At 51.7% G+C, this 25,178-nt stretch overlaps 2 protein-coding genes across 3 annotated transcripts in view; one reads left to right on the top strand and one right to left on the bottom strand.

Moving 5' to 3' along the window:
• On the top strand, positions 1-3,776 carry LOC122367015 (beta-1,3-galactosyltransferase 5-like). Of its 2 annotated transcripts, none has more exons than XM_043339757.1 (3): positions 1-380; positions 653-1,755; positions 2,311-3,776. In XM_043339757.1, exons 1-3 carry the CDS (start codon positions 354-356, stop codon positions 2,582-2,584), a joined length of 1,404 nt encoding a protein of 467 aa, XP_043195692.1. In that variant the 5' UTR covers positions 1-353; the 3' UTR covers positions 2,585-3,776. The 2 variants fall into 2 exon arrangements, with proteins under 2 accessions (XP_043195692.1, XP_043195693.1); XM_043339758.1 differs by having other exon boundaries at positions 33-380; positions 2,378-2,514.
• Positions 2,759-25,178, bottom strand: part of LOC122367014 (vacuolar protein sorting-associated protein 13-like) — a 26,829-nt gene continuing 4,409 nt past the window's right edge. Inside the window, exons 5-29 of the mRNA XM_043339756.1 lie at positions 21,430-21,549; positions 20,169-20,307; positions 19,734-19,853; positions 18,185-18,311; positions 17,868-17,979; positions 17,498-17,620; positions 17,011-17,122; positions 15,726-16,745; positions 15,289-15,377; positions 14,878-15,007; positions 14,430-14,584; positions 13,969-14,070; positions 13,300-13,534; positions 12,716-12,945; positions 11,999-12,154; positions 11,591-11,725; positions 11,110-11,282; positions 10,664-10,814; positions 9,863-10,168; positions 9,457-9,601; positions 8,953-9,063; positions 8,437-8,578; positions 3,914-4,106; positions 3,468-3,590; positions 2,759-2,773 (exon numbers count right to left, since the gene is read on the bottom strand). Of these exons, the coding sequence (XP_043195691.1) occupies positions 2,759-2,773; positions 3,468-3,590; positions 3,914-4,106; positions 8,437-8,578; positions 8,953-9,063; positions 9,457-9,601; positions 9,863-10,168; positions 10,664-10,814; positions 11,110-11,282; positions 11,591-11,725; positions 11,999-12,154; positions 12,716-12,945; positions 13,300-13,534; positions 13,969-14,070; positions 14,430-14,584; positions 14,878-15,007; positions 15,289-15,377; positions 15,726-16,745; positions 17,011-17,122; positions 17,498-17,620; positions 17,868-17,979; positions 18,185-18,311; positions 19,734-19,853; positions 20,169-20,307; positions 21,430-21,549 (4,464 nt within the window). The remainder of the gene's footprint in view (positions 2,774-3,467; positions 3,591-3,913; positions 4,107-8,436; positions 8,579-8,952; positions 9,064-9,456; positions 9,602-9,862; positions 10,169-10,663; positions 10,815-11,109; positions 11,283-11,590; positions 11,726-11,998; positions 12,155-12,715; positions 12,946-13,299; positions 13,535-13,968; positions 14,071-14,429; positions 14,585-14,877; positions 15,008-15,288; positions 15,378-15,725; positions 16,746-17,010; positions 17,123-17,497; positions 17,621-17,867; positions 17,980-18,184; positions 18,312-19,733; positions 19,854-20,168; positions 20,308-21,429; positions 21,550-25,178) is intronic.

Consider the following 25,178-nt stretch of genomic DNA (forward strand, 5'->3'; position numbering starts at 1 on the left):
GCCAAGAATGAGCAGCTTACCGCCTTGAGCTTACCACGATCTATGGCGAGATTTGACGCGGCAGAATGACGTTGTTAGGATGTTAGCCAGGGCCTTGTTATAAGACTAGCCCTATAGCAAGGCCTTGGCTATAATCAAAGCTTGAAAAGTAAAATAACATGAGCCAAATGGCAAGGTAGAAATGTTAGGTAGCTCTTCCTTCATTCGCATTTTGGAATGTTGATTAATCAGAGAAGCAAAGCTGATCAGTTAAATATAAAGTAAGCATTATTTGCAAGTTGCTCATGAATAATTTACTCACACTTGACATATATAATGCTACATAAGCGACGAGCTCACCACAGCCAAGGAGCATGGTGAATATCATCAGCAAACGCAAGGTAGGTAAGGGATAAAGTTACAAAGAGAGGAGGATGCAATTTGCAAACTCGGCATAAGTTTGTTGGTAATATAATCAACCGATAGCATACAGTAACACTAAACTAAAACAAAAAGCATCGTGCAAAACGATCGAACTCAAACTGTTGTTCGAAAGGTCATTCAATATAAAAATATCAAGTACTTATTTTCCATCGTAGCTCTTTCGTATTTTATCTGAGAGCAACGAAGTAAAGTGCGGCAGATGGTTGACGAGCCACCGCACTGTTCGCAGCGGCGAATCTCCAACCGCTGGATGCTGTCCGGGATCGTCGCGCTATCCCTCACCATCGCGGGGATGACGGTCGTCACCAGCGTCATCCAGCAGCCGGCAGCACGACACGAGGCCGCTGCCAACAGCTCCAGCTGGCTACAGGACGCAGAAGAGCACGTCCGGCTGCTGGCTAGGCGTGCCAACGTAACCCATCCACCTCACCCGCGGATTAACCGTCGGCCGAGCATCGCAGACGACAGTTCACAGCTGTGGCCGAGAGACGCCAGCTACGCAGCCGATCGCCTGCGTAGGCGGAAGTCAGCCGGCAGTCTCAACATCACCAAGCCGCCGCTGTACCCGAATGGCACCCAGCTCTCCAACCTCAGCGATTTCACCTTCGTCATCAACAACGACGTGTGTGGCTATGAAAAGGTTGACATAGTGATGGTGGTGACGTCGGACACGCGTCAGCCTTCATGGCGAGCCGAAGTTCGTGCCGCGCTGCCCTCGGCCATACTAGAGGAGTTGCGCATGCGACGCGTCTTTCTTCTGGCCCAGCTGGCTCCGCCGGCTGACAGCCGTATGTACGACCATCGGATGGCTGCTATACAGGCCGAAAACTACGCGTACGCTGACATCGTCGTCGGCAACTTCCTCGACACCTACCGCAACCTAACCTACAAGCATCTGATGGGCCTGCGCTGGGCCAGCGACTACTGTCCGCAGGCGCGCTTCATCCTCAAGATGGACCACGACACCGTCGTCGATGTGTTCCGACTGACCCGGCGACTGGAGGAGCTGCCCGAGGGCACAGTCGGCTCCGACGCCCTTCTAGGCGTGACCTACGCCGGCAGCCAGCCGATTCGCAATCCTAACAGCAAGTGGTACGTCTCGGAGCTGGAGTACCCGGAGAGCACCTACCCCTACTACATGTCCGGATGGCTCTATCTGATCACGCCAAGCGCCGCTGCCAGGCTCGTGGCCGCCAGCAGTAACCAGCCCTTCTTCTGGGTGGACGACGCCTTCGTCACGGGGGTGCTGCGTCAGCATGAAGCACCCGACATCCAAATGCTCGACTTTGAAACCCTGTGGCTCTATATTGATGAAGATGGCAAAGGCTACAGGTAAGCTTCTTGAGCAGGGATCTCAAGGGAGTCGGGTATTGCACTGCGGCAATTGCAGCTCTTCGATAGGGCATATTGCTTGACACGACGGGGATTACCTTCCTGAATTTACAGTCCGTTATCTTCAGAATCCTTTATATCCCACAAATTGCCATAGTTGCTCTAGCATTATCCATGTCTAAGGGTATATGCACTGTGCAGTGTGCAATCTCCCGTAGTCGATTAATTCTTCAACTGAATCCTACGTACATTTTGTGCAAGCCCATTTATCAAGACAATTAAGTTGTAAACAATTAACAAGTCGATCCATGTTTGTACCAGATCATTCGCTAAAGCGTGCTTGGGGAGGGGGAGCGCTTCGCTATGATAACGCAGTACGATAAAGTCGGAAATTAAGCATAAAAACGTCATCTGAAAGTGGAAGAACGAAAAACGTTCATGTCAGCAATGCAGTTACCAAGTGCTATCTAGCATATGTGGCAGAATGTCTTCCTCTACTGAGTTATACAGACTATCGACGACTCACTGAGTGCAATGTTTTTTTTTTGTCCACAGCCCGATGACAATGTACCTGGCCTGCGTCTACGAGTGCGTCTCTGACGAGCAGGCCTCGGTGTCCCAGTGCCCGGTGATGATTGGGCCCGTCTGGATGAACCCGGTCGTGATGCGTCTGTTCTACGGGCACGCGCAGCACTGCCACACTCACGGCTGTGCGCTCCGCAAACGGATACCGGTTTCCTGCGCCAACGGATGGGAAGGCTACGAACGGCGTAACATGCCAGAGAAGTTCAGCGATATTGGCGATGTCACCGATGCAACCAACAGATGACAATGGCTGACGTTGTTGTACGGGCTGTGGGCATGTTATACCGCCGTGCGGAGCTTTGGTGTGGTCGTGGTAATCGGACATGAAGAAGCCGAACGGGGAATGACCTGTGACATGTTGTTTCCCGTCGCCCGAAACCTGTCTCAGTCGAGACCCCATGAAGTAAGGCTAACAAGGTTACAAGCTGTCAGTCTGAAAAAAACAGACTCGCACAACAGTCAAAAGAGGACTGATGATCACCCCCAGGCAGTCGACAATGTCACCAGCTCACAAGACCGCTGTCCTATGACCGACCCAGCCAGCGACGAGCGCGCTGGAATCCGCTGGGGGTGTTCCATGCCACCTGACATCTTTACACCTTTTTGCACTCAAAATAGGCATCTTTTCATTCAATTTCGGCGAATTGCATTCAATTTTAGCGATCTCTCATTTGCTTCGAATAGAGAGATCGCTAAAATTGAATGCAATTCGCCGAAATTGAATGAAAAGATGCCTATTTTGAGTGCAAAAAGGTGTATTTTCCAAGTGTTCAGGAAAGTGGAGACGGATGGAGCGGACCGTCGCAGGCAAAGCCGACATCGGCTCAGATAATCGTTAGATCAGCTCAAAGTCGTGTAATTTGCTTTGTTTTTAGAGCCGCAGAGCTGGGTCCAGCGACACCTATTCGTGAATATGGAGAGCTGCGCCTGTTTTAGTGACCGATATAACGGCGGGGTTAATCACAGACACCTGTACATCAGAGGTCAGCTGGATATGTGTCAGTGTATGGGAGAGAGCATCCCGGTACGAGTGTAGTCAGTCAGGTAAAGTTACGCAGAGATGAGAGATGTAACGACAGCGGGGTGGGCCCGTGGCCGTGTCGTCACCGCCGCGCGGCGGAACTCACCTCGTTCATGGTGGCCTCCCGCTCGGCAGGGTTGTAGACGCACGTAAACAGCTGAATGCGGTTAATGTCGCCCATCACGTTGGTCTTGTCCGGCGTCTGCTGCACCTTCAGACGAATCTCGTTCTGCGGAAATAGGCCGCTCAGTCAGTGAAAGATGCCTAGATAACGATGGAGGGGAAGCACGCCAAGCTCGTACAACACCGCACGCGCAAAGCACACTTCACAAAGCGAGGGTGTTTATCACACCGGTATCAATGAGTGTATTATCATCTATGTCACTAACTGAATAAAATGAGCTTTGCTGGATCACATTCGCAGCTGCAAAGACAGGTTAAACAGGGCATGGACAATGGTCATAGTAACTTCACTCTTCGAGCTATACCCGTGCTTCTAGCGATTTAGCAGATGCATTCCAGAAACCATCTAAGTCCCCCTCGTCCACTCACATCGAACACCACAGCGCGTGTGTTGATGTCGGTCAGATCCTCCACCAGGGCGATGTCGGGCCTATCCACCGTCAGCTGCAGTGTAAGCATGCCGGCCGCCGCCGCCCCAGCCGCAGTCGAGTCGCCAGTGGAGGCGGGTGTGGGTTTACGAGGCGCCTCCAGCGTGGTGGGCCGCTGGGGCTTCCCGGTCGCCCTGAGGGACAATAAGATAAATAACGATCAGTTAAATAGCGACGGCTGTAGGATGACGCACCTCACAAGAACCATCCAAGCAACGGAGGAGACTGATAGCTCACAATGGAAATGAGCGAGCTGATGCCACGCCGCCACCTTTCTCCCAGTGATTAAAGGAAATAGTTCACATTTTAACATGGGTTTTGAACTGGAATAGCAGTTCCGTAGCTTGGGCTGAGACGAGCATAAATCAGGAGCTTTTACAGCCCAACGATCACCCTACGCAAAGATATTCTATTTCTCGTCCCGAAAAAGGTGCCTTGCGTTGAGGATGTGTGCCTTGCATATATTTGCATCCAGTATGAAACGAGCATGGGTCCCGAAAATTCTTCAGAAACTAGAGAAATTATCTACGAGAACTCTAGAGAAATTCTCGTACTGATCAATAAGGACATTCAGGGGAACATTATCGCCCTTGCCAGTAAAACTAGTAAAAGGGCTAACTTTGCATGGTTCTTTAATCTTTAATGCATTATTTCACGCACTGGCGGATCCAGGGTTTCAGCGCGGGGGGGGGGGGCATACCAGGTCACGGAGCCAAACCTTCTCCTAGGGTACCCCCAAATCCTGTCTTCTCATCGGATTTAGGCCACTTATTTTTCGTCATAGCCCTGATACGATAGTTTTTTTTCTTAAAAAAACAAATGGTAGGCCACCTGGGCCCTGTTTCACCGGTAATAGCAACACGCTGCTATTACACGTGGGGCGTTCCACGACAAATCGACAAATAAAAAATTAAATTTGCACCCTCATATTTTATTTTTCGTTGAAAACTGGTGTAAGGGGTTGTGATGGGCGGGGAAGCCAGCTGTGACAAGGATTTTTTCTTCGAACAACGGTTTCCGAGATATAGCCTCGTGCAATTCCAGCAGGTCGCGCTGCAGCCCTATGTTTGGCGACTCAGAAACTATTGGTTTTCTACGATAAAAACTTTATATGGTTCAACTCACAATCAGCCAACAAACATTTTGGCTATCTCGCATTTTCAATTTTTGAAAATTTTGATCACGTGACCTTTTGACCTATTTTTCGAAGTGACCTTGCTATTTTCCCCACTGAAAGTTGTAATTTTGTCTGATGACGATTAAAGCCTTATCAATTGTCATTCATATACGAAAATAAAAAAAGTGGATATCGCCCTGCGTTGACCTCAGGTCAGGTAATTTTTATGACCTGTCCATTATTACGAGCGGGAGCGACAGCGAGATCTCGAGAATAAAGCAAGATAGCGACAAGCGGTAAACGGTGCAGGGTACAAATGGATAAGGTCTATAATTTTTACTGAGGTCATTTTCAGGTCAGGTCAAAGATGACGTCACACTTGCCGGCCTATCTTGCCGGCCCTCACTTGCCGGCCTATCTTCAGGAGCCCTGTGGAGTCCTTATAGATCGGCATGGGACTCTCAGGCGTCGCTGCAGCGACGCCTGAGGGCTCTCATGGGAGGACTCCCTGGGAGCCCTCAGAGTCACCAGTGTGGGGCCCACAGAGTTGCACGGGCCCATAAGGCACCATGCATCTAATGAGGCGGCACGCGCCCCTTGTGTCCCCCCCCCCCCCCCGCTTACGCTGCGCTGGCTGCGGCCATACAGGTAAATCGTATTCTAACCGTCCCTATTCCCAAGCATAGGCGGCGGCCGATTCCTGGCTTGCGCAATATGACTGCCGTCGTTACGCAATACGGTCAATAGGGTTGAAGCGGCATTGCTCCCTTGTGGTAAGAAGCAACATATTTTTAGACAAAATAAAGGCAATGACAACTAAATTGAGGTTACTAAAACGACTCTGATCACAAAAGTACCTAGTTACTAGGAAGGCTTTCTAATCAATTTTTATTTAGTTCCTCGTTATAGGCGTAAGAAGTGTAAGTCTGAATGGGGGGGGCATACTTGTACTGAATGCCCCTCAGGCTCCTGTCCGGGGGGCATATGCCCTTAACCTATTAATTTGAGGACTCGTTTTAGGGCCTTGGGCGGGCGGGCGGGCGGATGGGGTCTGGGGAGACAGATAGACGGACGGACGAACATACGGAGAGACGGATGGACGGACGGATGAATGGACGGACTGAGAAACGGAAGGGCGGACGGACGGGTAGAGAGAGAGAGAGAGAGAGAGAGAGAGAGAGAGAGAGAGAGAGAGAGAGAGAGAGAGAGAGAGAGAGAGAGAGAGAGAGAGAGAGAGAGAGAGAGAGAGAGAGAGAGAGAGAGAGAGAGAGAGAGAGAGAGAGAGAGAGAGAGAGAGAGAGAGAGAGAGAGAGAGAGAGAGAGAGAGAGAGAGAGAGAGAGAGAGAGAGAGAGAGAGAGAGAGAGAGGAGAGAGAGAGAGAGAGAGAGAGAGAGAGAGAGAGAGAGAGAGAGAGAGAGAGAGAGAGAGAGAGAGAGAGAGAGAGAGAGAGAGAGAGAGAGAGAGAGAGAGAGAGAGAGAGAGAGAGAGAGAGAGAGAGAGAGAGAGAGAGAGGAGAGAGAGAGAGAGAGAGAGAGAGAGAGAGAGAGAGAGAGAGAGAGAGAGAGAGAGAGAGAGAGAGAGAGAGAGAGAGAGAGAGAGAGAGAGAGAGAGAGAGAGAGAGAGAGAGAGAGAGAGAGAGAGAGAGAGAGAGAGAGAGAGAGAGAGAGAGAGAGAGAGAGAGAGAGAGAGAGAGAGAGAGAGAGAGAGAGAGAGAGAGAGAGAGAGAGAGAGAGAGAGAGAGGAGAGAGAGAGAGAGAGAGAGAGAGAGAGAGAGAGAGAGAGAGAGAGAGAGAGAGAGAGAGAGAGAGAGAGAGAGAGAGAGAGAGAGAGAGAGAGAGAGAGAGAGAGAGAGAGAGAGAGAGAGAGAGAGAGAGAGAGAGAGAGAGAGAGAGAGAGAGAGAGAGAGAGAGAGAGAGAGAGAGAGAGAGAGAGAGAGAGAGAGAGAGAGAGAGAGAGAGAGAGAGAGAGAGAGAGAGAGAGAGAGAGAGAGAGAGAGAGAGAGAGAGAGAGAGAGAGAGAGAGAGAGAGAGAGAGAGAGAGAGAGAGAGAGAGAGAGAGAGAGGAGAGAGAGAGAGAGAGAGAGAGAGAGAGAGAGAGAGAGAGAGAGAGAGAGAGAGAGAGAGAGAGAGAGAGAGAGAGAGAGAGAGAGAGAGAGAGAGAGAGAGAGAGAGAGAGAGAGAGAGAGAGAGAGAGAGAGGAGAGAGAGAGAGAGAGAGAGAGAGAGAGAGAGAGAGAGAGAGAGAGAGAGAGAGAGAGAGAGAGAGAGAGAGAGAGAGAGAGAGAGAGAGAGAGAGAGAGAGAGAGAGAGAGAGAGAGAGAGAGAGAGAGAGAGAGAGAGAGAGAGAGAGAGAGAGAGAGAGAGAGAGAGAGAGAGAGAGAGAGAGAGAGAGAGAGAAAGGAGGATAAGACTAATGAAGGAAAAGGAAAAGACTAACAGAGATTTCAGGGAGGACGGCAAGGAGACTGATACCTACAGAGAGGAACAGTAGCGGCGGAACACCTTCAATTAAGGGGGGGGGGCACTGCCAACTTTTGGTCCCATTCTTTCCATGCAACGCCCATAGGGCTAATGTTAAAATGCCAAAATCAAAGGGGGGGACGGTGCCCCGGTGCCCTCCCCGTTCCGCCGCCTATGGAGAGGAAAGATGAGTGAGCAAGGGATTTGAGAGATAGGTAAAGAGACAGGGGAGAAATGAGATTTTATTGTTTCGCTCCTAATAACACTTCCTAAAATAAAATATAATTGGCCGTAATTATCGAATAAGAATCGGAAATTGTCAATTGAACGTCTGATTCGCTTACATTAATCGACAATCCGCCCTATACCATGTTTGACATGTTTGCAGTTTGCACCAAAGCCAGCTTGCAGGCTATAGCCTATACATCGAGGCAGTGGTATATACTATACATCCCGGTGAATTCCTGCATATAGCCGAGACCTCCGGCGGTATTTTCCCACGATCAGCCGGATTTCAAAGTCGTGTATTTTTCGTCCATGGCAGGCGGCCGGCGCAATCTCGGGGAAAGAGGCGCTCCAGTAACAAAAGCATGAGCAGATCGCCCAAATGCCGGTGGCCGCGATAATTTCTCTAGCTTCTGAAGAATTTTCGGGACCCATGCTCTTTTCATACTGGATCGCGTGTGCCTTACAGAAACTGAAAAGTTCTTCCTATATCAAAAATATAGAAAATTATTTTTTGTTATATAAAAGGTTTTATTTTCTTTGCTGATCATTTTGAACATAAAAAATCATAAATCCATTGCAAAAAAAAAAATAATTTCGTGAAAGTGAACTATTTCCTTTAAAGTGCGACGGTAGAGGAGTTATAGAGCCGCAGTCCACTCACGGTTTGGCGGCGACCGCCGGAGGGCCGGCGTGCCGCTTGTCCTGCTGCTGCGGCTCCGGCATATTCTTTGTGAAGAACTCCATCAGCATCATCAGGTAGGGCAGGAACAGGATCAGAGACACGCTCGACACGCGTGCCTGAACTGTGGACGGCGAAACGACGCGGATCAGTGGGGCTCACTCGGTGGTTGCGATGGCGTGTTAAAAGTTATTGAGGGTATGCAACTCCACGGATGGCGAGCAAAAGGATAAAAAAGAGATCTGGTGAAACACATTTCCGATGCCTTCAACCAACACAGACAGCACGGGGCCAGCCGAGTTGTCTCGAAAACACCACGTACTGCACGCTCTTTACAGCTCGACCAGCATCCCACCATTTAACGAATCATGACATAGCGCTCCTGAATAAAGCATAGCCAGCCCCCCCCCCCCCCCCCGACAGCGACAGTGAACGAACACTTACATGAGGTCACGACCAGCGCAGCGTCCCGCCCGGTCCCATGACACATCTACTCACGGTCACGGTCCTGGTTGGCCTTCTGACTGTACTGCACGTCAATCATGCGCACTTTGGGCTTTCCTGCCCGAGTCACCTTCTCCATCAGTCGCGGGAAACACGTCTTCGTATCTGTCGACAGAGGATGGCGAGGGAACGTTATGGTGTGTCACATAGCTCAGCCGGTCCCGTACCTCAGTTGGGATAGAGCGTTGGACTCCGCGTGGTGAGAGCACGCGTTCCCGGTTATAACAGTCCGGGTTCGAAACGCGACGGGCGCTCGACACTGGAACCAAATAAGGGCCAATCTGAGAATTACTGTAGCCCTCTCAGACCACTAACGCCCTGACAACCAACAGTGCCAGTGCCATACCGGCACAGAGTACACGTACATCGCACACATCCATGCACCTCTTACATCCACGCCAGGCAGGTCTCAATGGTGAAAGACGCATAAACTGTCACAGCTGAGTTCCTACAGACCTCCCCGTGGAGACCTCACCCAAATCACGTCGTGATACCCACCTGCCCTGGTGTCCTGCAGCACACAGTCGTCCAGTGAGACCCGGCAGCCCAGCGCGCCGTCCGACTCCATCTTTCCAGCCACTGAGAGCTGGTGCAGTCCAAACGTGCCCAGAGAGAATCGGCTGTTCTTGCATTCGTCCATCGACTAACAGACAGAGGAGGAAAGGAGCAGTCAATATACGGTAACAGCCCGAGCGTTACCACAAAAAAAAGACTGCTCTTACATTCATTCATCGGTTGACAGACACGAGGCCGGAGGCAGAGGCAGTCAATGTGACGGCTTAATGTCCCTGGTTCATGAAGCTACATACGGCATTCACAATATCAAACAATCGCAGCAGCTTACAATATTTTTATTCAAGTTCTTAGCGTGCCCGACCTCCGACCCTTATGCACCGCATCCTACCTTTTCTGCCGCGGAGCTGACAAACAGCTCAACGCCGACGAACGTCCAGTCGAAGCTGAACTTGAGTTTGGTGAAGACGGCCCCGCCCTGGCCGGCCGGCGCTTTATCCTTCTCTGCGGTGGCGGCGGACGAGGCGGGCGCCGCGGAGGGATCCACTTCTGCAGCGGTTTCCACCTGAGTGGCAGTCTTCTGAGTCTCTCCACCCTCGATAGGCGGCAGGGCATCCAGTCCGGCGGTGCCCGGCTCTGAAAGGTTCTCGGCGAGGGTGCGCATGATCTGGGCGTAGTCCTCTTCGCTCAAAACCACCTGATGGCGGGCGGAGACAGTGAAATATCGTCAGACTCTAGGAGATGTGCAGCTGCACCTACATCACTGACACCACGCACTACGGGAGAGCCCATCCGGAGAGACAGGGCATCAATTAAATCGGAGTGAAACATATTAGCTGTAGCCTGCGTGAATACCAAACCAGCCGCATTCTTCAGCAGCAGGGTTCGTTTAAAAGAAATGACAATATTGCGTGGGAGCGCATTTAATCTATGACTTTGCCGATATCAACAATAACCTCTGCTGCATAACCAGCAAACTTATACGGGTACCAAATGCTTTACAAGACACATTATCATTTAACACCCTTCGCCAAAGTCCTTCCCCTTTCCTTCAGAGGATCCACCCACAATCCTGCGTTTGTGGTCCAAACCACCCGCCTCAGTCCCCTCCTCATCACTAAATTTCCGTGACACCACAACTATCCACGCCCCGCCCCAATCCCTCCAACGCCCGCCGAACACAATCACTGACCGCTAGGTCTCCCAGTTTGGCCAGCAGGTCGATCTCGGGCCGCTCGCGGAACCAGCCGGTACTGAGGTTACGAGTCACCTGGACCGACATGGTCACCGGTTTCAGGATCAGACACTCGGACTGCACGCTGCCGTCCTGGCCCAGACGGCCTCTGTCAGAGGAAAGAGAAGTCGGTTCAGAAACTGAGCGCTCAAGCCCACGGTAACTAAGCGAAATCGATTTATCGATTTATTATAGGCAGCAGAATTTAATGGAATAAGACAAAATGTCTTCCAGCAATATTATACTAGATAGAAGAAAACCGAAGCTCCATGACTGAGAAAAGCAACGAGGAACAAACGAATTTTCAAAACGAAAATACGATACATGGAATAAACCCAGATGGGCATGAGGCATGAGGTTGCCATACTTGGATCCTCGTGCTGCAGATTCGAGCAGGGACCCACCTGGAGAACTGCAGGTTGTCCAGCTTCAGGGTCATCACGTCCAGCACGGCCGGCGCGCCGAGGTGACTGCGCGGCCCGGGCATCTCCAGGGAGTTACTGACGCTGAGGTAACCCAGATCGGCCACCAACGCCCAGTCGGAGCTCGAGTTCTGTGGCACCACGATCACCGGCGCCTGCCGTGCGAGAAGAACGGGGGAGTGGGTAGTCATGCTGCTGTCAGGTCAGGTCGAATTCGGGGATATTATTCAGCTAGAACGGCTGCAGTGTATTTTTCATTTTAATATAAACTATTTTCAACAAGTCAAGAAATACATCCCACGACCAAAACTATGTCAGTTAAGCTCGAGAAACAGGCTTTCGCACTCCTCAAAGCATAGTGCCTAGCAGACGCCATAAAATACCTTCCCATATTGCAACCATGAACGACGTATGTCTCCTCCGCTCTAAGTACGAGCTCCATTCCTTCGTAAATAATTCGTACCTTCATGGTGATATCGAGTTTGGCCTTGAAGGCCTGCGCGTAGGCGTTCTGCATGGCCTGTTGTGCGGCCTCTGCGGCCGTCTGGGAGGCTTCGGCCAGCGCCGCCTGAGTGGCTGAGAATGGCTGCATAAACGCCTGCGGGCAGACGGGGCACAACAGCAGTCAGCACGGGGGAGGTGAAATGGCAGTCTGGGAAATCAAGTCAGCAGTGGAATGGAGAAATGGAAGCTTGATTAAAATGTCGGCCGGGTTACGATTGGAGAAGGAAATGACATCTACTTCACCGCAAAAGACCCAAAGACACACGCTAATTAGCCCATTTACTCAGAATGGGCAACCGATTGTGACATCACTACGATATAAATGCAGCTCGGCCGGTAAATGCCACTCCCATCCACCCGAACTCACCAGTACGTCCGTGATGAATCGGTTAGTGAAGAGCAGTCTCGCTCCTCCCAGCTGTGCCGACAACTCCAGGTCGACAAACGAGGGCTCCGGCTCCGGCGGACGGTTATAGAGCTGCAGCTCCGCGCGGAACACCTCGTCTGAGGTCATACTGAGCACCTGAGGGAGGGGGCTTCAGGGGTTAAACTCAACACCTAAAGTCATACTCAGTACCTACGTGAGGGGCATGAAACCACCAAAGGTCATACTTTTTTTAAGTTTATGCATAGTATGTCCAACACGCAGCTCTGGTACCAAGACTGATATCGACACCTCCCTTCAACCCCACATCCGTTCTCCCGTGAATTTCAGACAAGTTGGTTAGAAACTTTCAAAAAAGGTACAGTCACTCGATTTTTCTCAAGTTTGTCTTGGCAGATCAAGCAATGCCAGAAGACCTAAGGTCATACTTAACGCCTGTGAGAGGGACACATTATTACTCATGCTAAGTCCTACTATTCTGTTCAATTCTTACCATAGGCTCTGTCCCAACTTATTGCACTACAACTGAAAACCACAACTCCCCACGAAACTTACCTTAGACCTGACGGCCTTACTAAATTCCATAACAGTCAGTCAGTATCCCCCTTATGGGTCATTCAGATTCCAACCCACGCCCCACGTCCCCCACACCGATCCCTCATAGCCTCTTGTCTCCTATTCCCACGACCCTCCTCCCACCTTATCGCGTTTGATGTTTGGCGTCAGGTCTGTGACGGCGAACTGGCGCAGACTGGCGGAGAGCTGGGTGCGTCCTGGCCGCAGCTCGGCGCCCAGCTGCAGGTTGGCCATGTCCAGACCGGCCACCCACACCCGGCTGGAGGAGAGCTGCACGCGGAAGTCGCTGAAGCACGCGTCCAAGCGGATGTCGATGTCGTCGCTGGAGGTGGAGCCGTGTCGGCGCGCGGCCGCTGTCCATGGGGAGAGAAAGAGTGGTGTTATAGAGGACGTGCGGTGTTGTACTGATTTGGGGATGAAGGGCGCGCTATCTGCTACCGTAGCTAGATGGGTATGTGTCAGGTAGGGATGTGTCTGTATGATATGTTGCAGAACAGAAGTGGCGTGGAAAAGAGGGCCTGACAATCGATAGCAAAACGATAAATCATGTTGAAATCATGGTATGCGACGAGCTCACGCCACAACATATTCACGAGGGCAGGAACCAAGATACATTCGGTCACATTTGCGCTTCAACTGCATATCCAAGCAAACCCTGAGGCCTGAGCATCCAAACCCGTCGGTTGGCACTGATTTATCCCACTGACCGGCTCGTTTCCCTGTCGTCGACTCCGTCAGGGCGGTGGTGGCCGTGACAGCCGGGGTCGCCGCCGGCTGCTCGGGCCCAATGCTGCTCAGCTGCCGGGACAGGGCGTCTCCAAAGGCCATCAGGGAGCAGAGAGCCGCCTGGTGGAGTTGCACAGTGAGCTCGCTGAAACTGAGCTCGACCAGCTGCGCCACGCCGCCGTACTCCGAGTGGAACTTGTCCCAGGCGCGGTCCACCTGGGTAGGAGGGAGGAACACCGGTCAGGTCACAGACCTTGGTACAGCGCCTCGAGGCATAACACAGTGCAAAGCGAGAACAAACTAAGTCATCAACCCAAGCATCAAAGAGCGAAGACCAAATGCAGGCAATCATTGATCGAGCCAGGATTCTGCTCATGAGTTAAGGCCTGGCTACACTATGCGTTTTCTGCGTGCGTTTTTGCAGGTTTGCGTGTTTTGCGTAACATCGTTCTAGGAAAAAAAGTTATAAACAATATAATTTTTACTTTGGTTATATACAAAAGCTAACATAACTCTTTTGTAACTAAAATTTAAGCTGAAAAACATCACAAACACGTAATATCGTTCTTTTTTCTAGAACGATATCACGCAAAACACGCAAACACGCAAAAAACGCACGAAGAAAACGCATAGTGTAGCCAGGCCTTTACCTTGGTGTATTTGCAGCTGAGTAGCGGCTCGGAGCGTCCCTGGGTCATCGGTGTGCTGACCAGGTACAGCTGGCCACCGTCCGGGTCCTGGAACTCGTGGTTCTAAACGAACGGAGACAGAAGTCAATGGTCGGTAGCGGGGAGAATACATCACTCAATAGTCTAACTAAATGCAGCTGGCACATGTTAACAGATTATAGCGAGTGACTCCATGTTGACTCTAGATTACATACTGACTTGGGAAGAGCATCTACCAGAGCAGCTCAAAGGTGACGACAAAGCCCCTCCCCTCCAGGTTGCTACCACCACAGGCCCAGAGAGGCGATACCCTGAGTGTCACACCAGCCAGAGAAGTGGTGATCTTCCTGGTCCCTTTCCCTCCCCTGCAATTTACGCCCACCATCATCTTGAGCGTGACACCTGCTAATGTGACAATAACCTCCGTGGTATGAGTGCAGTACCTTTAGTGTAACGCCTGCCAGAGTAGCGGTAACCTCCATGGTGTTGGTGCGGACGGCTACAGAGCAGCCGACGCCGCCGATCGTCAGAGAGATCATCTCGTCAGCCATGCTCTGATCGTCAGCTGACTGACGACGGTACACGTCCGCGCATAGCTCTACAGGAGACGGAAGAAAGTGTCAACCTGAGCTCGGCTACAGCTGCATCACACATAGGTACTCCATTTACATGGGTTACGAGAACACGTCTTATAAATGGCAATGAGACCGATTCGGCTCAATACAGTTGTTTGTAATGCGCGTTTACTTGCTCTCATATCCACCATAACGGAGCGACAACGATCACAGGCTTCTGTTATGTCAGTCATGAAGCTTCAGTCCAACAAAATCAGTTCCTTTTCCTTCTCGTCCGGCCAGAAACACGCCCTGAGCCTCGCACTATCCGTCTTACCCAGGATTCTGAAGTTGAGTAGCAGATCCGTCATCTGTTCGGCGTCACGCTGTCTCTTCTCGGACGAGCTGGACGGTTGGAGGGGTACCGGCGCTGAACGGTCCAGCGTCAGGACGTTAGCGTTACTGTCCTGAGGGACACATGGGAGAGGCGAGGTCAGTGGGGGATGCTGGGGGAAAATCGAAGATAAGGTAAACAACCGGGGTGTCGGAGACCAGGGACAGACAAGGTAGGGTGACGAGGATTGGGAGACAAAGAGAATTTTCAGTGTCCTGGAATATCGTGTGCGATGAAGTCTCATAGAGTCTCCCAGCTGATATTCTCAGCACCGTCCTATCCAGAGTAACATTGTCACCACTAAAGACTGACCAAAGTTCCCAGTACCGTCTGTTCTGGACAGCGCATACGTACCAGTTCGGGCAGTGCCAGTGGATCGTCGTCGTCAGCAGTCGGTGATGGGATGCTGTTTCCCAGAATGGCCAGCTGAATCAGACGGTAATCTGGCAATGGGGGGGGGGGGGGCTGTCAGACAACTAATGTTTATAGTTCTGCCATATCAAGGCAAAAACGATTACGTCAGGTCAGGGGTCATTGCGAGAGGCCAGGGGTCACGCGAACGTAATCATTTGTACCTTTGCACAGCAGAAGACAATGTATCTAATATTTAGCTGCTGGTAATTACTACAGAAGCACTATGTTACCTGCGATTTACGCTTCGCTGTTTGTTGGGGTTTGATGGCCGCGCGTCGACGGCGAGATCACTACGCAGCCATGTGATTTACAATTAGTCCAGAATGAAACTACAGAATCTGCACACGGGTAGCACAAACGGCGCTTTCGGGGCGTACCTGATATGCTGAAGCTGAGTTTAGAGATGGCGGCGTCAACTTTCACGACCGGCAGACGCGGGTCGTCTGTGATGAGACACTTCTTCACACAAACCGACAGACTGATGGGGCGTACCAGATGCTGTGGCGAGCCGCTCAGTTTCAGCGCCTCACGCCACGATTCTCCAGGCACTGACATGACCACCTCGATATCCTCTAGGTCAATGTCGAACTGATCGTACGCCTGGGCGGCCATGGTGGTGAATATATCTTCCGAGGAGGTGCCTTGACTGGCCATCTTCCGCACACTGACTGGATCCACCTGGCGTGGTGCAGAGCGCAGTCGAACGCTGCCCAGGTTCACAGCAAGTCGGCGACCCTCCTTAGTAATGTCTCCAAACTCTGGAACCACGAGCTGCGAGGCCATAAGGTCGATCTCCAGGTCGAGTGATTTGTGCGTCTCGATGGCATACTGCATCTTCAGCGCTGAGGTCTCCTTCAGCTCCTGTAGCTTGCTCATGGCTGCTGCGTGAAGCTGGGAGAGTTGCACATGTCTCGGCGGTCGGAACACAGCCGCCAGTCTGCCCAGCGTCTCCGCGTGGTACACCATCTCCACGGGCTGGCTGCGCATCCTCAGTCTCTGGTCACACTCTCCATCCAGCGGGTTGGTCTCGAACATAGCCGTGAGCAGGGCGGCCGACGCGCTGCCGGACCGGGTGGAGGCAATGGCCGGCGACTCGCCACCGCCGTCCGGCACGCCGTCCACTCGCAGCTCGCTGATGGACGTCTCCACGCGCACGGCGCCGGCGGCCGGCCGCTGCGCCAGACTGGCGTCCACCGCGCGCAGGCTGAGCCGCAGCACGGCCGTCGGAGTGGCCTCCTCGTCCTCGACAGCCAGCCGTAGCGTGCCCAGACGGAACGCCAGCTGGACGGCCTCAAACTCGGCCGGGTACTCGGTGGGCGCCGCGTTCTCCTGGTAGTCGATGGCCGCGTACAGCTTCTGCCGCTCCTCAGGCGTCATGGCAGCCTCGAACTGCTTGGCTGTCGGGGCACACACAGAAACGATGTTACTACTTATACCACGCCTACGAGTCACTTCAGCGTCAGAAGTGAGGAAGGCATGAGGCGGAACGGATTGATTTCAAAACATCTTGAGCGGTTTAGAGAAAACGTATAGTCAAAGGTCATCAATCAACAGCTGCAATAAGAGCATCACAATGGGCAAAGTTAATAAAATGTACCTACATCACTGGATTAATACAATTACAGCTGACTAAACACGAGTGTCGAGAGCCCGATAACCTACCGATGTCGCCATCATCGGCGGTGGTGTCTGTCTTGCTACCGCCACCGAACCACCCGCCGAACCATCCCGACTCTTTCTTTTCCTTCTTCTGTCGCTCCACCTGGCGGTCCACCTGGGATGAAGGTCACATCACTGGTCAATATTGGGAAAGGACGCAAGGGCCGGCAGCCTCCAAGGAAAGGTTGGATGGTGAAATAAAGGGGAACATCGCCTGTCAGGGACTGGGCTATGGAATCAGCAGCGTGCCGTAGCACGAGGCTGCGAGTGATCTAGTCCGCGACCGCAGAACAAGGTATGATACAAATTCGCCATAGAGTAACACCAGTGGACCACTCCACTGCACTAGCCTGAGCAGATTTCAGTGTACAAGAGAACTAACGATATAACGTCTTGTGGGATCGTCAATAACTCCAGAAACCCACGCCGCTTAGTTTATCATCAACGCTAAATACGGCCCCGCCTGACGGCCCTGACTGACATGACATACCTCGAGCTGGACCTTCTGACGAATCATGATCACGTTGACGATGTCCAGCTTGAACTCATAGTCGTCAATCCTGGCCTGGACGTCCGCTGGAACCTTCTTGGTCGTCAGCTTCGTCTTATACGCCTGCAGGAAGAAGCCAGAGATGCAATCAATAACCACACCATGCGAAACAGACTCAAGATGTAACCGAAGCTTTTATCGCTGATCGACATGGTTGATTGATTGATTGATTGATTGATTGATTTATTTATATAATAAGGAACTGTGAAACGAATTTATTTCTCTGTTTGTTTCTTTCTTTCGATTGATTGTCGTTCTTGATATGAACATCCACGTTTAACTTTGACCAGATCGGCCCGGTTCCACATACCTTTGCGTATCGTTGGCACATATCCCGGTAGGATTTCATGTGGACCCAGGACCAGTTGCGCCGGCGGCGGCGCACCATCTCGTTCAGCACGCACTTGTACGCAAATCGCCACCTATAAGAAGAACATAGTTGTACAGGTCAGACGCTAGCCAACTAATATGTCGGACGCGGACGTGATACACTAAGCGCCAAACAAGACATTTGAGAAACGTAACGAGAAACGTCTAATGACACGGGCGTTTTGAACAATGGCTGTCTCAGAAGATATCCTCTAAATCAATTTGCGAATTTGGATCGAGCCGTTAGTTTTCACTCACCATTCGGCGGCATGTCCGTGGTACTGCGTGACCTGCGGCCGGTACTTGCGGTAGGGCTGGGCCAGTGTCATACGCTCCATGCTCTGCAGAAGCTCCATCATATCCCGGTACTGGTACTTTGTTACTCCTGCGGCCAAGAAATAGAATCAGCGACGCAAAGGTCAGGGTTACAAATGGCCTGTTGGGGCTGAGAAGATTGGTCCTGCATATTGTAAGCTCCAACGAATTGGCTCGGAGGAAGTAGCGGACTCCATAATTAACTATTCAAACGGCATACCATGGCGAGATATGCGTTGGCAATACGAGTACGTTCCCGATAGCTTTTTGGTGTTTAGGTGTGTCTTATCAGGAACTCGACTCGTATCTGCCTATAGTTGAAGAGCATGCTCTCCGTATTGCTTGAGACGAAGTAACACCACCAAGCTGTCATCACATGTCTTACGACATCCCTTAAAGGGACTGTCCCACCTTAACATTAGATTTGAGTTGAGATAGCCATCTTGATGGACGTTCTTTGAAAATCAGTGCCGTGAAAACCGTTTCTCCAGCAATTACTTCATCGCAAAGAAATTTGAGTTTGATTTTGACATCTGTGCAAATAAGTGCCACAATGTATTGGTATAGGCACTTAAATCTGATGACGTCATCAGGCTTTCGAACGTCCGTTAAATGTTTGACTAAAACGTTTTGTAGCACGCGGTGGAATATGCTGCGTTGCGCGCAACAAATGCCGCACTTTTAAATAAAGTCGCTAGGAACAGCGGAGATCCCAAAAAGTAAACAAAAGTAAAAGTCTAATATCTTGAAAACCGGTGAATATTTTTCGGTGAAATTTGGTAGATATTCGTTTTCGCTCTTTCTGAACCGAGCGACATCACTTTCATGCCAATTCATAAACTTTTTTAAAGGTGGAAGGGTCCCTTTAACAGTGTATCATAATCTCCCGCGGCGCCATTTACAGCAAACATGAACAGAGCTAGCAGTGGTACCTATTTATCAAACGTGGCTGTCACCTGTCACATTATACACGATGTAATACCGACAACGGTCACAGCGCCTACATAAATAATACACATGGACTCATGGTGGCCAGCTGGACGAACAAGGCGTTAGATCAATAAGGTAGCCAATAATTGATCACCACAAACACACGATACAGTGGACGGACACGGTAATTACAACCCAGCGGCATACATCGATCAACACCAGCGCGTCAATTGACTGACACACTCACAAGCTATACGACGTGCCTCTCATATCAACTGCCACCACTCCCAGCCATTCGAAAAGATGGCAAACCCGTGGCAGACTAGACAACGTTGGCCCCATGTGGAACATGCTGTTACCCCTACCAATACAGACCAGACTGACACTACCCGGTGACGGAAAAGAAGTTACTTAGCAACGGAACGGGCGTCATTCCCGTCCCCCCGCAGGAAAGTCCATCCCCCTGTCATAGCCAACCAGCAGTATCCCCATGCCAAGCCGTCCGTTAACCCACTTTGACGAAACAGGGTGTCATCCCACCCTTTTCTGTGACGGCACTCACCGACTGCCAGCTGCTCGAGCACCAGGTTCAGCCACACCTTGGGGATCTGGAAGCCGCTGCCGTCGTGCTCCGGCTTGGGGTTCAGCTTCAGCTGCGCCTTGGCGTTGATCGGACCCAGAACTGCCGGCAAGGGTGGGTCAGCGGTCAGCCGGGGTAAACAGGGAAAGCCAATGCCATCTGTTCCTGCATATAACTGTGTCCCTGAATCTCACTGCATCTGGCCCACCATTCCCATTTCCCTTGCGGGACAGTATTTCCCTGCATCTGCCTCTGTATCCCACTGAATTTGACTCCGGGTGGGTGCTATGTATCCAACTGTATCTGCTGCCTAGCGGGGTGGTATGTATCTCACTTTATTTGGCGCTGGCCGGGACGGTATCCCACTAATATATGTAACTGTATCTGCATCTCCCCGTATCTGTATCTATATCTCACTGTATTTGGCGCCGGGCGGGACGCTGTCAGAGGTGGCGATCTCGGCGATGAAGCGCCTCTCCCGCTCCTGGTCCGATAGTTGTCCGTACAGCTCGGTACGGCTGTTCCAGTATACACTCAGACTGTCCAGACTGACCAGCTGAGGGGGGGGGGGGATAGGCAGGTCAGAATAGGCGCCTCTCCCGCTCCTGGTCGGACAGTTGTCCGTACAGCTCGGTACGACTGTTCCAGTACACGCTGAGACTATCCAGGCTGACCAGCTGACGGGGGGGGGGGGGGGGGGCACGCAGCGCAGGTCAGCACGGGCATGGACACATGAGGTAAGCGAAAGTACACAGGAAATGGCGCCACACACACTAACTATTTGTATGCACAGACCTGCAGCTCGCCGACAGACTGGCACATACAAAATACAGCTGATGCTGAACAGGAAATGAAACTAGGCGACAAAAACGAACACCAGAACTTGGCACGCATTATGTGGATCACAATGGCCAATGGTCATCATTGATATTTTTGTAAGCGTTCCATTTCCTCTGCCGGTCTAAACCGCACGTAACGCAACACCGCAGGAAATGTGGCATGTCAGTTCACCAAAGACCCCACCCAGTGCTACCCTCCTCAGCACCCCCTCCCCCTCCCCCACCTCGGTCCGTGTCAGGCTCATATGACCTGTGTCGGCTTCCCCTCCATCCACTTGTCTAATCCCCGTGTCCAATAACACGTCGCGCCGAGCCACAATATAGCCGACGGCACACCCCGGGGACTCGACGCCACCGCCGCCGCAGACGAGGGGCTGTGCTACACGGCGGGCGAGACAGCAGGCCTACCATGTTAGCTGGTGCATACCGTATGTATTCTGCGCACTAAACGTACGGCCTCGGTGTGATCATGATAGAAATATGTGGATCGCATATTTGAAGAACACCCGCACAGAAAAAAAATGGCAAGCATCCACTAGAACTGAAAATGGTGATAGCGAATTTTCACGAAATGTCCCTAGTGCAGACGTTTGTAAGGCCGCAGTTGTTCAATAATCAAATTTAGAGCTACCTTATTTCGAAACTTTTACTTAGAATCCCGAATTTGCATTCATAGTTTAGAGCTCGTTCATTGCTCGGCTTGTAGCTCTACCTGACATAAGCCATCTTGTAGATTTGCTTGACCGCGTCGGTTAACCACCTTGTAGATTTGTCTGACACACCCACCTTGTAGATTTGTCTGACACACCCACCTTGTAGATTTATCTGACACCACCCACCTTGTAGATTTGTCTGACGGCGTCTGTGACGATGGCCGGCTTCCAGTGGTTGTCGGTGCTCTCCAGACATAGTTTGTGCAGCGTGACGCCCAGCGCGAACGGCGTGTCCGGCGCCGTGATCTGGAGACACAGAAGGAAAATATGCAAACACGGAATGGGAGCGCATGGCGGGGGGGGGGGGGGGTGGACGCAGTCGGATGATATCTTGATTTATTCATGCAGTGTTGAATACATAAATTGTGTACGACGAAGGCACACGGCGTTTAGAACTGGAACGGAGAGCTATGATGAAAAAATCGGATAGAATCGAAATGAAAAAAAAAAACAGAACTCCGAATCAATTACCGGACTACACCGGAATTCGGATAGTAAGGCTGAGGTTTGGTAGAGTCACTCAAGCGAACAGTGTTGAGTAGCAGATAGCTTATCAGACCGAAGTCTGGGCAGTGGGCAATCCCTTGTGTAAATAAAGCTGTTATCTAAATGCGAGAACCGAACATCCATTCACAAAGTGACCCTGCAATGGCAGCAACTATCGACAGCACAAACTTGCTCATTGGCATCGTTCAAACTTCAAAGTTTTAGTAGCTCAGCCCAGCCCGCCCGTAAAAATTCGCGTCTACGCCACATAGATTACTGAGCTGACATTTTACGGGCTGGTCAGATTTGATAGTGCCCTTGTGATGCTGGCGGGTCGTGTACAATGCATTGAGAGCGGCGATTTTTCGGCCGGGGCAGATAGCACCATCATCAATCGTCCGGTTCAGTGGCCCGCTGTCGGAGGAACAAATAGCTCCGAGTGCTCGGTCTCAGCCCCGTTGGCCTCCTGACATTGAGGCATCTCTGGGTCAGTTGCTGTGCAGCATTGTGTGCCATCAGTTGCTGCGTCGGACATATGCTGGGTAACGGCGCTACTCTGACGCACAGCCTGTCGCTATGTCAGCTGTTTGTCCGAGGCCGTTGATTAGCTACACCTGTGCCCACGCCCGTGACCACGTCAAATGTTCGCCAGAGCTCGACATTGAACCGTACGGGCACTGGTCCCTCTGCGCAGACCACCGCGCTGACGATACAAACTCTGAACAGATGAATCACAAACAGCGTCGGAGCAGAACAGTAGTCGCTAGGCCAGAAATGGTTGGTCACGCGGTGGTGAAGGTTTAGGAGAGGGGAGGGGTAAAGCCGTGTTGTGTCCAAGCTCGTTCCAGATTCCTCGGATCAATACGAGGTGGAGAGACACGGACAAATGATTCTCCCTCTGCCTTGAATAACGGTGAAACGGCAGCCACCGCAGTCCTTCCTGATAACGCGGCAATATAACAATTACTTCGTTAGGTGTTCAAAGTTCTCACAGCTTGGCCGTGAACCCCTGGGCCGACCAATAACGCCCCCCCCCCCCACGCACCTCATCCCCACCTTGCGCGTCGCATTCCCTATCGGTGACGCACTACGTCCGTCATACTCGGCCCGTGTGGCGCCGTGCAGCTGCTGCAACTGAAGGTCGGCACTGCGCGGCGCCGTGTGTTTGAGCGTCGATTGGCGGTCCGCCTTCAGATTACAGTCCACAGGGTATGTGCATAGCAAATTCAACTTCTGCACACATCTCAGCGCCTTCAATGCGTTTAGCTGTTGACTTTTTCCGGACATAGATGCCGCTCTACCAGGAAACTATACCTCACTCGTAAAATTTCTGGAGTAGGTATTATACGGGGCACTGCTCTTTCTAGACTTGATTTCAAAAGAGCACGTCAAGGCCCTATCTACCAGTACGTTCCACGTTCCAGAACCAGGCCAGACGCATGCCTGTCGAGTGTCAATGGCTGTGAAAATTTAATCAGCTGGTGACAGTGAGCGCCGTCAGTACAAACGAAACCTACCGTGTTCTTCACTAACTACAGAGCGGTGTGGCCGCCCCCCTCCCCCCCCCCCCCCAGTCTCCCCCGGCTCATCCCTCAGCAGACCCCACGGCGGGCGGGCGGCGGCTCCCCGCCCCTCAGCCCCGATCGACTCAGCGCCCCTCTGGCTTTACTCGGGATCACATTACGTTCAGCCGGCTTATTTGCCAACAGAGGGGGAGGGGCAAGGCACACAGCCCAGTGACTGGTGGCCCAGTGCGTCATAGAATATTGCCGATATTACAAAAGTTAAATAAGGGCAAACTACGAACGTGTCAGCTGCTTGGCATTCACGAACACGAACTACCGGAACTACAGTTTACGTCGTATCGAAAACATACGGTATTCATTTGACTGTATACCCAAAATAGAACACCTATGGCCGTATTTCTGTGATTTTGCACAGCAAGTCGCAGACCGAGTTATGAACAGACATGCAGAAGGCAGACCTGAGACCAGTGACACTGTCCGGCAAATGACGCAGTCTGCCTGAACTGGAGTCCAGCCGCAGGAAACGACCTATCTGAGGGGTGATCTGGAATGCATCAATGAGCATTGCACCAGGTCACGGACTCAAGCAAAGATGCATTGACAACTGTCAACCATATACAAGCCTTCGGTGAAGCTCGGGTCTCCCCCGAAAGCAATGACGCTGGGCTCGGTGTAGGTCATTACAACAAACGAGATGGCTTGGACGGGCTACTTTTACAATGGCCTTTGGATTATAACAGCATCCCCAATCGATTAAGTGTAATAAAGACAAGCTACAACAAAAACTAGAGCCACTACGACAAAACTAGAGCTGTCAACAGTGCGCAAACACTATAGACAACAGCGGATGCAAAACACGAATCGGAATGGCATAACACCGCGGGTAATCTCTGAGGATACCGTTAAACCTTAAGCGAACCACTTTTAGCGGAATAAATCTGCGCCTCCTTTTAGGGAATCACTTCCCTCTCCCTCCCCTTCATCTAACGATTACCCTCCCTCCCCCGCCCGGTCAGTCACACCTGTGCCACCCGTCGTGTGTGTGGGGCAAGGGAGGGAGGGCGACGAAATAGCTCACTGGCACGCTACGACTACCCCGCCGGTCGGTAAGCTGCACGACGCACGTCAACATACCGGTCTGCAATAACTTCTGATCGCCGAGTTGAACAATCAAACCAGTTGGTGCCCAGAGATCTAACTCGATTGGATGTCCATTGTCCAGTCTAGTGCAGAAAACTGAGCATCCGCATCGCGTAGCGGCGGATGTCTATGGAGAAAAATACATGCAGTGCTATGGAAAAGTTTCTGAAGCTTCTGAAGCAGAAGCGCAGCAGATATGCCGACATAAGCTCATCCATTCGGACCCTCGGCGAAAGAGAGCCGCTGCCAGTGACACAGGAGTTTTGAGGAATTCCAGCTTGGTTGCACCTGCGGCGATACACCACAATCACGGTCCGTCCTCGGAGGCACCCGAACCACTCAGCGGTGCTGGGTCAGTAATGCCGACCGGGAATGGCGTGAATACGCGGTACTATCGACCCAGCCTGACGCCCGCTCACCGCTTCAGAGTGGCTGTTCACATAGGTATAGCTACTCTGTGACAACCGGCATTATTAATGCCGCCCAACGCACAATCGACCGTAAGCGCTGGATCAGACCACGATCTTCGATCTCTGATTGAGTGCATCACCAGTCCGATTCGTGTTACTCGATTTAGCTTGATCTTATTATCTATTATTCGCTCTTCAATCGACCGCAATACTGACCTCACCATCGCCATTGAACGACTCTATTTCCGTCTCGACCGCACTGCGGAGCGCAACCGTCCATGCAATCGACCCAGTCTTCACACGGTCCCGACCA

The sequence above is a fragment of the Amphibalanus amphitrite genome, unplaced genomic scaffold (genome assembly GCF_019059575.1).
Source record: "Amphibalanus amphitrite isolate SeventyFive unplaced genomic scaffold, NRLGWU_Aamphi_draft 000845F_arrow, whole genome shotgun sequence".
NCBI classification, from domain to species: domain Eukaryota; kingdom Metazoa; phylum Arthropoda; class Thecostraca; order Balanomorpha; family Balanidae; genus Amphibalanus; species Amphibalanus amphitrite.